We start from the raw sequence: 12,033 nt of genomic DNA on the forward strand, positions 1-12,033 counted from the left end.
ACGTCCGAGCTCTCGGGAGAGGTTGAGTAGGCTAGGACTCTATTCTGTGAAGCGCAGGAGGTTGAGGGGGTGATCTTATTGAGGCGTATAAAATCATGAAAGGAAAAGATCGGGAAGATGCACAGTCTCTTGCCCAGATTAGGTGAATTGAGAACCAGAGGGTATAGGTTTAAGGTGAAGGGGAAAAGATTTAATAGGAATCTGAGGGGTAACTTTTTCACACAAAGGGTGGTGGATGCATGGAACAAGCTGCCAGAGGAGGTAGTTGAGGCAGGAACTATCCCAACATTTAAGAAAAAGTTAGACAAGAACATGGATAGGACAGGTTTGGAGGGATATGGATCAAACGCGGGCAGGTGGGACAAGTGTAGCTGGGAGATGTTGGCCGATGCGGGTAAGTTGAGCCGAAGGGCCTGCTTCCATGCTGTGTCACTCTGTGACTCTAAGATCCATGTTATAGTCATAGAGTGATACAGTGTGGAAATAGGCCCTCCAGCCCAACTTGCCCACACCGACCAACATGTCCCATCTACACTAGTCCCACCTGCTTTCGATTGGCCCATATCCCTCCAAACCTGTCCTAACCATGCACCTGTCTAATTGCTTCTTAAACGTTGCGATAGTTGCTGCCTCAACTACCTTCTCCGGCAGCTCGTTCCATACACCCATCCCTTTTGTGTAAAAAAGTTAGCCCTCAGATTCCTATAAAATCTTTCCCCCCTTCACCTTAAACCTGTGCCATCTGGTTCTCGATTACCCCACTCTGGGCAAGAGACTCTGTGCATCCACCTGATCTATTATTCTCATGATTTTATACACCTCGAGAAGATCACTCCTCATCCTCCTGCGCTCCACAGTACAGAGCCCCAACCTACTCAACTTCTCCCTATAGCTCAGACCCTCGAGTCCTGGCAACATCCTTGTAAATCCTCTCTGCATGTTCTCCAGAGATGCTACCTGACCCGTTGAGTTACTCCAGCACTTTGTGTCTAACTTTATAAGAAATTAGGTTTGCTGCAATACTCGTTCAGCAAATTTGGGAAGGAGAGAGAAATGTTGATGTTTCAAGTATTAGTTTTCAGCAGAATTGGAGGATGGTAGAAAGAATGAATCTGAGGATAAGCAGGAGAGTTTGGAATTTGCCAAACTAATTGCTTAATATGCCTCAACGCTGGCCTTTTTTGTATTTTGTCTCTTTCAATAGATTAATTCATAGGATCAATGAATGGAAAATCAGGTTACAAGGAGTCGAATGGAGGGTAAGACACAAGGAACTGCAGATGCGTGAATCTTGAGCAAAAATTACAAAGCGCTGGAGGAGCTCAGCAAGTTAGACAGCTACTCTGGAGGACATGCATGGGCGATGTTTCAGATCAGGATCTTTCTTCAGACCTTTTGGGTCGGGATATTCTTGAGAGTTAGAAGAGTCAACACAGAACAAAGAAAGTAGCATTAGGAGTACCAGAAGAAAAAAAGTTGGATTGCTCAAGACCTGGTCCTGAAATCACCGCTGTTTATAGTTTAGATTAATGCCTTGGGATCAAAAACGTTTCTAAATTTGTCCATGACATATTTAGTTTGAGGGTTAATTGGCCTCTGTAGACTGCCCCTAGTGTGTAGGGAGTGGATGACAAAAGTAGGATAACACAGAACTAATGTGAACGGGCGATCGATGGTCGGCATGGACTCAGTGGACAGAAGGGCCTGTTTCCATACCGTACCTTTCACTCAACCAAGACATACTTTGCGGTATTGTCAATACCAAGAACTACAATAAATCATGTATAGTCTTTTTAATCATTAATAGTCTTTTTAATTATGTACAGTCTTTTCACTGAAAGGATCGCACGCGACAAAAAGCTTTTCACTGTACCTCGGTACATGTGACAATAATAATAATAACAATTATTATTATAAAACACTGGCACCAGCACTATCCTACACAAACTGGGGACAATTATACCAATCCAATTAACCTACAAACCTGTGCGTCTTTGGAGTGTGGGAGGAAACTGAAGATCTTGGAGAAACCCCTCTTCAGGTCAGAGGGAGAACGTACAAACTCGGTACAGACAGCACCCATAGTCAGGATTGAACCTGGGTCTCTGGTGCTATGAGGTCGCAACTCTACCGCTGTGCTTCTTCTTTTGAAAAGGCTGAATAATGACATGAATAAGATCCTTAACATCTTGAAAAGTTTTGATAGGACTAGCTAGATAGGACTTTGATAAGAACAAAAACAATGTAAGAAATCAGAGCAGGAGGAGTAATTCATGAGATCCCTTGAACCTGCTCCACTATTCAGTAAGATCACGACTGCTTCGTTTGTTGGTTAGATACCACAATTTCACCATTGTGCAAAAAACCTATTTCAACCGTAAATAATTATTCATAATCCACTCAGCAGAGAATTTCAAAGATGAGACGGAAATGAGAGAATTTATCACGAATAAGGAAATAGCAGTGAATTCAATCAAATTTCTCTGCGTCTGCCTTTACAGAAAATCTCGCAAAAGTACTAAAGAAACAAGGAACCAGTACAAATGAGCAAATATATTTTAGTTTTTACAAAAAAAATTGGGAAGTTGACATCCCTGAAAACTGATAAATCGCAAGAAGTGGATGATCTACATCGAGGGTTTTGAAAGAGGTGGCCGCAGAGATAATGATGTCCTCGTTAGCATTTTCCAAAATTCCATAGATTCTGCTATGATTCCTACAGTTTGGAGGATAGCAAATGAGACCCTATTTATTTAGAAGACCCTATTTTTTTAGAAGACGAGATGCAGAGAGTTTAAACTGTGAACCCTTCTCCTGTTAGGTATGTGAAGAGGACAGGTTTGGAGGGACTTGGGCCAAACGCCAGGCAGGTGGGACTAGTGTAGATGGGACATGTTGGGCAGTGTGGGCAAGTTGGGCCGAAGGGCCTGTTTCCACGCTCTATGACTCTATTACTATTGTATGACCTTGGTTGCAGGGAAAATGTTTGAATCTACATCAAAGAATATTAAGGCATTCAGAAAATAGAATTGATCGAACAGAGTCAGCATGCATTTATAAAAGAGAAATTATGCTTGACTAATCTGCGGGAGATCTTTGAAGATGAATATAGAAGATATATTAAGGATTTTGATTTTCAGATAACTTTTGATAAGGTCCCAAATAAGAGGTTGGCGGACATGGTTAGAATGCAAAATTGTGGCGATAGATTAGTGTGGATTGGTGGTTAACAGTGTGGGAATAAGTGGGTTCTGCTGAGGGTGACAGGTTGTGACTGTTGAGGTACACCAGAGATTGGTGGTGGGGTGTTAACTATTCACACTCAACATCAACGATTTGGTAAGGAGATTAGAGAAACGCTTCCAAGTTTACTGATGACTAGAAACAAATTGCAAATGTGGGCAGTAATAAAGATGTAAAGCGATTTTAAGGGGATAGAGATAAGATGGATGAGTGGAAAGTGAAAACGTTGATGGAGCACAATGTGGAAAAACGTGAGGTTTTCTACTTTGGTAGAAAAAAAAAGACATGCTGAGTATTTTTAAGCTGGTAGAGATTTGGAAATGTTGGTGTTAACAAAGGAACTAAATGGGTTGAAGAAACAAGGAACTACAAAAAGAGACAAAGTGCTGGAGTAACTCAGTGGGTCAGGCAGAATCTCTGGAGAACATGGTTAGGTGATGTTTTGGGTCGGGACCCTTCTTCGGACTGATAAGGGTGTTAACTGGAGGCGAACATGCCAATGCAGCAGGCAATCAAGAACCCAAATGATGAGAGGATGAGAGGAGATCTTATCCAAACGTATAAGATTATTAAGGGGTTGGACACAATAGAGGCAGGAAACATGTTCCCAATGTTGGGGGAGTCCAGAACAAGGGGCCACAGTTTAAGAATAAGGGATAGGCCATTTAGAACTGAGATGAGGAAAATATCTTTTCAGTCAGAGAGTTGTGAATCTGTGGAATTCTCTGCCTCAGAAGGCAGTGGAGGCCAATTCTCTGAATGCATTCAAGAGAGAGCTAGATAGTGCTCTTAAGGATAGCGGAGTCAGGGAGTATGGGGAGAAGGCAGGAACGGGGTACTGATTGAGAATGATCAGCCATGACCACATTGAATGGCGGTGCTGGCTCGAAGGGCTTTATTGTAAGAGAGTACGAGTTGCTACAGATCTGGACCCACTGTGTCGTTTTACTCACCAGAAAAAGGAAACTTGCTCCAGAGGGAATGTGGTGAGATCCACCCGAATCCTGGAAGGTGAAATGTATGAGGAGCGATCTCGCAGTTTAGGTCTCTGTTTGCTCGAGTTGCAAAGTGTAAACAACGATGACTCATCACACATATAATGTGACAACGTTCCTTGGAAGGCTTCGGAAGTTTGGCATGTCCCCAACTACGCTCACCCCAACTTCTGCAGATGAGCCGCAGAAAGCATTTTATCGGGATGCATCACAGCATGGTTTGGGAACAGCTCCATCCAAGACCGCAAGAAATTGCAGGGAATTGTGGACGCAGCCCAGACCATCACACAAAACCCTCCCTTCCAATGACTTCATTTACACTTCATGCTGCCTCGGCAAGGCCATTAGCATAATCAAGGACCAGTCTCACCCCGGTCACTCCCTCTTCACCACCCCTACCATCGACCAAGAGGTACAGACGTGTGACAATGCACACCTCCAGATTCAGGGACAGTTTCTTCCCAGCTGTTATCAGGCAACCACCCGATCAACAACTGGATCGCGATCCTGAGCTACTATCTACCTTAGAGACGTTCAGACTATCTTTGATTGGACTTTACACTGGATTTTATCTTGCACTACATGTTATTCCCTTTAGCATGTATCTGTACACTGTGGATGGTTCGATTGTAATCATGTATTGTCTTTCCGCTGACTGGATATTAAACAACAAAAGCTTTTCACTCTATCTCAGTACACGTGAAAAATAAACGAAACTAGTTCCTTACTCATGTACAAGGTGAAACATATTCATAGCATCTATTTTGGCAACTCCCCTACGAATCGTACCTATCCATGAGATCACCTAAGTCTCCAAAACTCCACAGAGATCAAGTCACAGGACAGTGTCCTCATCCAGAGACCAAATAATTGAATCCTTGCTCTACCATCTCCATGGCAAGTATAATCTTCCTCAAATAAGAAGCCTAATTTAGTCTGGAATAACTGAGGTGAATAGATAAGAGATGAACGGTATAAGCTCCTTGCCTTCTCAAGGCAGATGAGCGATGAAACAGGAGCAGGAACTAACCAGCCTCTTGAGCCTGCTCCACCATTCAATAAGATCATGGCTGATGCAGCCTCAACCTAAATACAACTTTCCCAACCGCAGCACAGTAGCGCAGCAGTAGAGAAGCTGCCTTTCAGCGCTAGGGAACCGGATTCGACCCTGACTACGGGTGCTGTCTATACGGAGTTTGCACATTCTCCCTGTGAGCTGCGTGGGTTTTTGCTGAAATCTTTGGTTTCCTCCCACACTCCAAAGATGTACAGATTTGTAGGTTAATTGGCTTGGTACAAATGTAAATTATCCCTAGTGCGTGTAGGATAGTGTTCGTGTTAGATCGCTGGTTGGTGCGGATTCATTAGACAATAGGTGCAGGAGGAGGCCATTCGGCCCTTCGAGCCAGCACCGCCATTCAATGTGATCATGGCTGATCATTTTCAATCAGTACCCCGTTCGTGCCTTCTCCCCATACCCCCTGACTCCGCTATCCTTAAGAGCTCTATCCAGCTCTCTCTTGAATGCATTCAGAGAATTGGCCTCCACTGCCTTCTGAGGCAGAGAATTCCACAGATTCACAACTCTCTGACTGAATTTTTTTTTCCTCATCTCAGTTCTAAATGGCCTACCCCTTATTCTTAAACTGACTCGGTGGGCCGAAGGGCCTGTTTCTGCGCTGTATCTCTGAAGTAAATTAAACTTCCCCAACTCCCTTGTAGTTGAACCGTCTGTGAATCTTTGCCTTGAACATATTCAACAATTCCACCTCCACAGTTCTCTGGGTGAAGAATTCCAACGACTCGCGATGCTCAGAGAAAATAAATTATTTTCACCTCCATCTGAAATGGGAGGGTGACAACTTTACCTGAAACAATGTCCTCGGGTCGTAAACCTCCCCCTTCCTCACCAAGGGAAATATTCTGCCAGCTTAAGATATGATTTACTGTATCATTAAAGGGTCCATGGGGGATTGACAGTGCGGTTAAAGCCAAAATCAAATGGTGATTGATATATCTAATTTATGGTTACATTATGTGCGGGAAGGAATTGCAGATGCTGGTTTAAAATGAAGATCGACAAAAAAAAGCCGGAGTAACTCAGCAGGTCAGATACCATCTCTAGAGAAAAGAAACCGGTGATGCCACCTATTCCTTCTCCCCAGAGATGCTGCCTGTCCCGCTGAGTTACTCCAGCTGTGTCTACAATATGGTTCTATCAGTTGTTTCGTTTTTTCGTTTTTGGAGATGCAGCGCGGAAACAGGCCCTTCGACCCACCGTGTCCAAGCCGACCAGTGATCCCCGTACACTAACACTATCCTACACGCTAGGGATATTTTACAATTTTCACCGAAATCAAATTAACTCACAAACCTGTACGTCTTTGGAGTGTGGCAGGAAACCGGAGCACCCGGAGACAACCCACGCAGTCAGGGGCAGAACGTACAAACTCCATACAGACGTCGCCCTTAGTCAGGATGGAACCCGGGGCTCTGCTGCTGTTAGAGAGCAATTCTACCCCAACCAATACTTGCTGATGTCAGCAAAAAGCATTCATTCAATTATTTGGGTTATGGTATATATTTCAGGTCCTGCAGGCCATTAGCCATTTACAAAAGAGTTTACTGTAAATCCCCCTTTGAGTCTTTATTGGTACAGTAAAATCATATCCCATTCTTCCACGCTGAATGTAGTGCCAATCTGCCTAACCTTTCTGCATAGGTCTACCCCTTCCTCCCATGAAAGAAAGCAATTTAACCTTGTTGCACTGTCGCCAATGCACGCACATCCTAACAGTTAAAACCTTTTTACCCCAGGGCCCGGAAAAAAATCAAATACTAGAGACCATAGCTTCAAGGCGAGAGGGGCAAATTTTAAAGGAGATGCGCAAGGCAATCATTTTTTTAAAGCACAGAGGGTGGTGACTGGCTTCAATTCACTGCTGGGGGTGGAGGTGGAGGCAGATGCAGTGAATGGCGGGATATGGATCATGTGCAGGCAGATATGAATTGAAGATAGACACAAAATGCTGGAGTAACTCAGCGGGTCAGGCAGTATCTCTGGAGAGAAGGAATGGGTAACGTTTCGGGTCGAAACCCTTCTTCAGACTGAGTGTCAGGGGAAAGGGAAACAAGAGATGTGGGGAGATACAGAACAAAGAAATGACAGATATGCAAATTGATCTCGGCATCACGTTCGGCACAGATATTGTGGGCCGAAGGGCCTGTTTTGCTGCTGTACTATGCACTGTTCCTCCGTAAACATGGAGACCAGCCTGCTTTAAGCATTCCACATGCAGCATCAGCACTGCCTACAAAGAAGGTGCATCAAATCTTTCTTATCTATATCATTTGCAATCCTAGTAGAGTGGATAAGGGAGAACCAGTCGATGTGTTATATCTGGACTTTCAGAAGGCCTTTGACAAGGTCCCACATAGGAGATTGGTGTACAAACTTAAAGCACACGGTATTGAGGGTTCAGTGTTGAGGTGGATAGAAAATTGGTTGGCGGACAGGAAGCAAAGAGTAGGAATAAACGTGTCCTTTTCGGAATGGCAGGCAGTGACTAGTGGGGTACCGCAAGGCTCAGTGCTTGGACCCCAGTTATTTACAGTGTATATTAATGATTTGGACGAGGGAATTGAATGCAACATCTCTAAGTTTGCGGATGACACGAAGCTGGGTGGCAGTGTTAGCTGCGAGGAGGATGCTAGGAGGCTGCAGAGTGACTTGGATAGATTAGGCGAGTGGGCAAATGAATGGCAGATGCAATATAATGTGGATAAATGTGAGGTTATCCACTTTGGCGGCAAGAACAGGAAAGCAGAGTATTACCTGAATGGTGACCGATTGGGAGAAGGGGAGATGCAACGTGACCTGGGTGTCATGGTGCACCAGTCATTGAAAGCAAGCATGCAGGTGCAGCAGGCAGTGAAGAAAGCGAATGGTATGTTGGCATTCATAGTAAGAGGATTTGAGTTTAGGAGCAGGGAGGTTCTGCTGCAGTTGTACAGGGCCTTGATGAGACCGCACCTGGAGTATTGTGTGCAGTTTTGGTCTCCTAACCTGAGGAAAGACGTTCTTGCCTTAGAGGGAGTACAGAGAAGGTTCACCAGATTGATCCCTGGGATGGCGGGACTTTCATATGAGGAAAGACTGGATAGACTGGGCTTGTACTCGCTGGAATTTAGAAGACTGAGGGGGGATCTTATAGAAACATATAAAATTCTTAAGGGGTTGGAGAGGCTAGATGCGGGAAGATTGTTCCCGATGTTGGGGAAGTCCAGAACCAGGGGTCACAGCTTAAGGATAAGGATAAGGATAACATTTCTTCACACAGAGAGTGGTGAGTCTGTGGAATTCTCTGCCACAGAAGGTAGTTGAGGCCAGTTCATTGGCTATATTTAAGAGGGAGTTAGATGTGGCCCTTTTTGCTAAAGGGATCAGGAGGTATGGAGAGAAGGCAGGTACAGGCTACTGAGCTGGATGATCAGCCATGATCATATTGCATGGCGGTGCAGGCTCGAAGGGCCGAATGGCCTACTCCTGCACCTATTTTCTATGTTTCTAAAAGGCATTCAATTAATTCAACCTTGCTCATTACTTGCTGTAAGTGCGTGCGGACTTTGTTTTTCATGTACGAGGAGACACGAATCCTTTTGTAAGCAACATTTTGTTGTCTCATGCTATTTTAAAAATGTGCCTTTTTAACTCAGCGGGTCTGGCAGCATCTCTGGAGAACATGTTTAAGTGATGTCTAATTAGGTGGCCTATTTCTGCTCCTATCACTCATAATCTTATGACGATTCGGATCTTCAGAAGGTCCCTTCAGCTTCAGACTGATTATAGGGCAGGGAAGAAAGCTAAGAGCGTGAAGGGGCAGGACAACGAGTGGCAGGTAACAGGTGAACACAGGCAATGGCCTTCTACGACTTAATCAATCTACTTGTTTTTGCTTGTCCAGTGTTCTGCTCACAACTTGCTAACCTACCTAACGTTATATTATATACTTCCTAGCAAATGTGATTACAATACATTTGCCCCATTGCCAAGCCATTAATATAAATAGTCAAGTCTCACCACCGCTCCTTGTGGCACCTCATTAGTTTTACTGATTTCAAATGCATGATTTTTTCAGTTTAGTTTAGTTTAGAGATGCAGCGCGGAAATAGGCCCTGTGGCCCACCGAGTCCGCGCCGACCAGCGATCCCCACATATTTACACTATACCACCCACGCTAGGGACAATTTACAATTTTACCAAAGCCAATTAACCTACAAAGCTGTAAGTTTTTGGAGTGCGGGAGGAAACCGGAGATCCCGGAGAAAACCCACGCAGGTCACGGGGAGAACGTACAAACTCCGTACAGACAGCGTCCGTCATCAGGATCGAACCCGGGTCCCTTGCACTGTGAGGGCAGCAACTGTACCGCCCTTTCTCTGCTGAATATTTTGGAATTGAAGCCAATGTCATATGACCGACACTCTGCATTCATGAATGATGCAAGGTCCTGCTCAGCCACCGCGCAATCAGTTCTTTAAAATGTCAGAAGGCATTTGGCTTCTGATATTCTTGCACAAGTGGTTGCAATTTGTCCAAATGATGACATTCATTCTTTGTTTTCTCTCTTTAACAGGTTCCACTTCCAAAGCAGTTGGATTAGTCTTGCTAACATGGGGAGCCAGTGAAGTGGATACTTGGCTAACATTTTTTAACCGTGCAACACTGGAAACGGTGTGTCACAATAAACCTTTGGCAGATCCCTACTGTTTGCATATCTGTGTGGGAACAATGAATAAGAACAGGTTACAGGTGTTTATCTTTTACATAAACTATATGCATAAACAGCGTATTGTCTTAGAAAGTTACTTATTCACTTTGATTTGTATCTGGGAATTTGGAATGTATTATAAAATGAAATTATAAAATATTAGCCTTATGTTGATGTCATGTCATGTTTTGACATTTTAGCATGTTTTACCTTACTTTAGACTTTTGAGACACAGCACGGAAACAGGCTCATCAGCCCTCCGAGTCCGTGCCGACCAGCGATCATCCCGTACACTAGCACTTTACTACAGAGTAGGGACAATTTACAAATTTTACAGAAGCCAATTAACCTACAAACATACGTCTTTGGAGTGTGGGAGGAAACCGGAGCACCCAGAGAAAACCCACCAGGTCACGGGGAGAAGGTACAAACTCTGTACAGATAGCACCCATGGTCAGGATCGAACTCGGATCACTGGCACTGTAAAGCAGCGACTCGACCGCCGCGCCACCGTGCCGCCCTCTGTGACTTCATTGCAAAGGCCTAGAATCCACAGGAAAGTTTTCAGGAAAGCACTCACTCCACTCTAGTTTATTAGTGAACCATGAAATGGTACATTTTTCCACATGAAAGGACACAAAGTGCTGGAGTAACTCAACACGTCATGCACCATCCCTGGAGAACATGGATGGGTGACGTTTTGGGTCGGGACCCTTCTTCAGACCCCACATGTTGGATGAGCATTACTTAATGTGTTTATTCTTGTTGGTCCTTTTACGTTTGAAACACACGTTTTGTGGAAAGTCTACATAGACGAAAACCAAGTTTTCTAGACCCCTGAATATTTTGTTTAGCTTTTTAGTTTAGAGATACAGCGCGAGAACAAACCCTTCGGCCCACCGAGTCCATGCCGACCGGCGATCCCCGCACACTAACACAATCAATAGGGACAATTTACAATTTTACCAAGCCAATTAGCACACAAACCTGTACGTCTTTGGAAAGAAAACGGAGCATCCGGAGAAAATCCACGCGATCACAGGGAGAACGTACAAACTCCGTACAGACCGCACCCATAGTCAGGATCAAACCCACGTCTCTGGCGTTGTAAGGTAGCAACTCTACTACTGCACCACTGTGCTGCAATTAAACAGAATGTTATATAGCTAATGGGAGCATTACTGGACATATTACTTGGTGCCTGGAATTAAGAATTGTGCTCTTGCACCACAAATTACCCAATCAAAAGTAAACTGCACTGCCTGTCGGCAATTAACCCCACTCAGTGATAAAGCTAATTTGCAACTAATTGTCATTGGAGGATGCAGGTGCATTGCGTTGTTGCTTTTCCATGACTTTAGATGGTGTTCAAAGGTGCATAGGTGACTAATTTACAATGGCTGGGTACAGCAAAGTAGCAAGGTGTAAAACTGATATAGGCTGCTGCAATCTTTTAGAAGTTACACTGACTTGAAGCAACAAACTGGTAAATAACAACATAAATGTAGGAACTGTTCCCAGTTTGGGAACATTTGACATTTTGCATAATTAAGTTTAATTTGAAAACCTTCAGCACAATTTCGAGTGCCACTGTGGTGCAGCGGTAGAGTTGCTGCCTTACAGCGCCAGAGACCTGGGTTTGATCCTGACTACGGGTGCCGTCGGTGCAGTTTGTACGTTCTCCGCATGATCGTGTGGGTTTCCTCCGGGTGCTCCGGTCTACTACCACGCTCGAGAGACGTGGAGGTTTGTTGGTTAATTGGGTTTGGTAAAATTGTAAATTGTCCGTAGTGTGTAGGATAGTGTTAGTGTGCGGGATGATCGCTGGTTGGGTCGAAGGACCTGTTTTTGCACTGTATCTCAAAAGTCTAAATTGTACCTAAACATCAAGAAAACCACAATAAATTACAAACAGTATTGAAGTATATGTTTCAAGAAAATCTGAATTGCAAATGATTTATCTATTGACAAAAGGCAATAAATCTCCAATAAACTGCACTGTAGAATTGGATTCATAAAGGCCA

General features: G+C 44.1%; 1 protein-coding gene across 2 annotated transcripts in view; it reads left to right on the plus strand.

Annotated features, from left to right (window-relative positions):
* Window positions 1-10,299, plus strand: part of lmod3 (leiomodin 3 (fetal)) — a 14,453-nt gene extending 4,154 nt beyond the window's left edge. The window contains exon 3 of one of the 2 annotated variants that reach the window (XM_078414515.1): window positions 9,875-10,299. In XM_078414515.1, coding sequence (XP_078270641.1) covers window positions 9,875-9,901 — 27 coding nt within the window. In that variant the 3' untranslated portion in view covers window positions 9,902-10,299. Of the gene's footprint in view, window positions 1-4,199; window positions 4,871-9,874 lie in introns of those variants that run through there. The other variant, XM_078414514.1, reaches the window with a different exon arrangement.
* The last annotated feature ends 1,734 nt before the right edge of the window (window positions 10,300-12,033 follow it).

The sequence above is a fragment of the Rhinoraja longicauda genome, chromosome 17 (assembly GCF_053455715.1).
Source record: "Rhinoraja longicauda isolate Sanriku21f chromosome 17, sRhiLon1.1, whole genome shotgun sequence".
Classification (NCBI taxonomy): domain Eukaryota; kingdom Metazoa; phylum Chordata; class Chondrichthyes; order Rajiformes; family Arhynchobatidae; genus Rhinoraja; species Rhinoraja longicauda.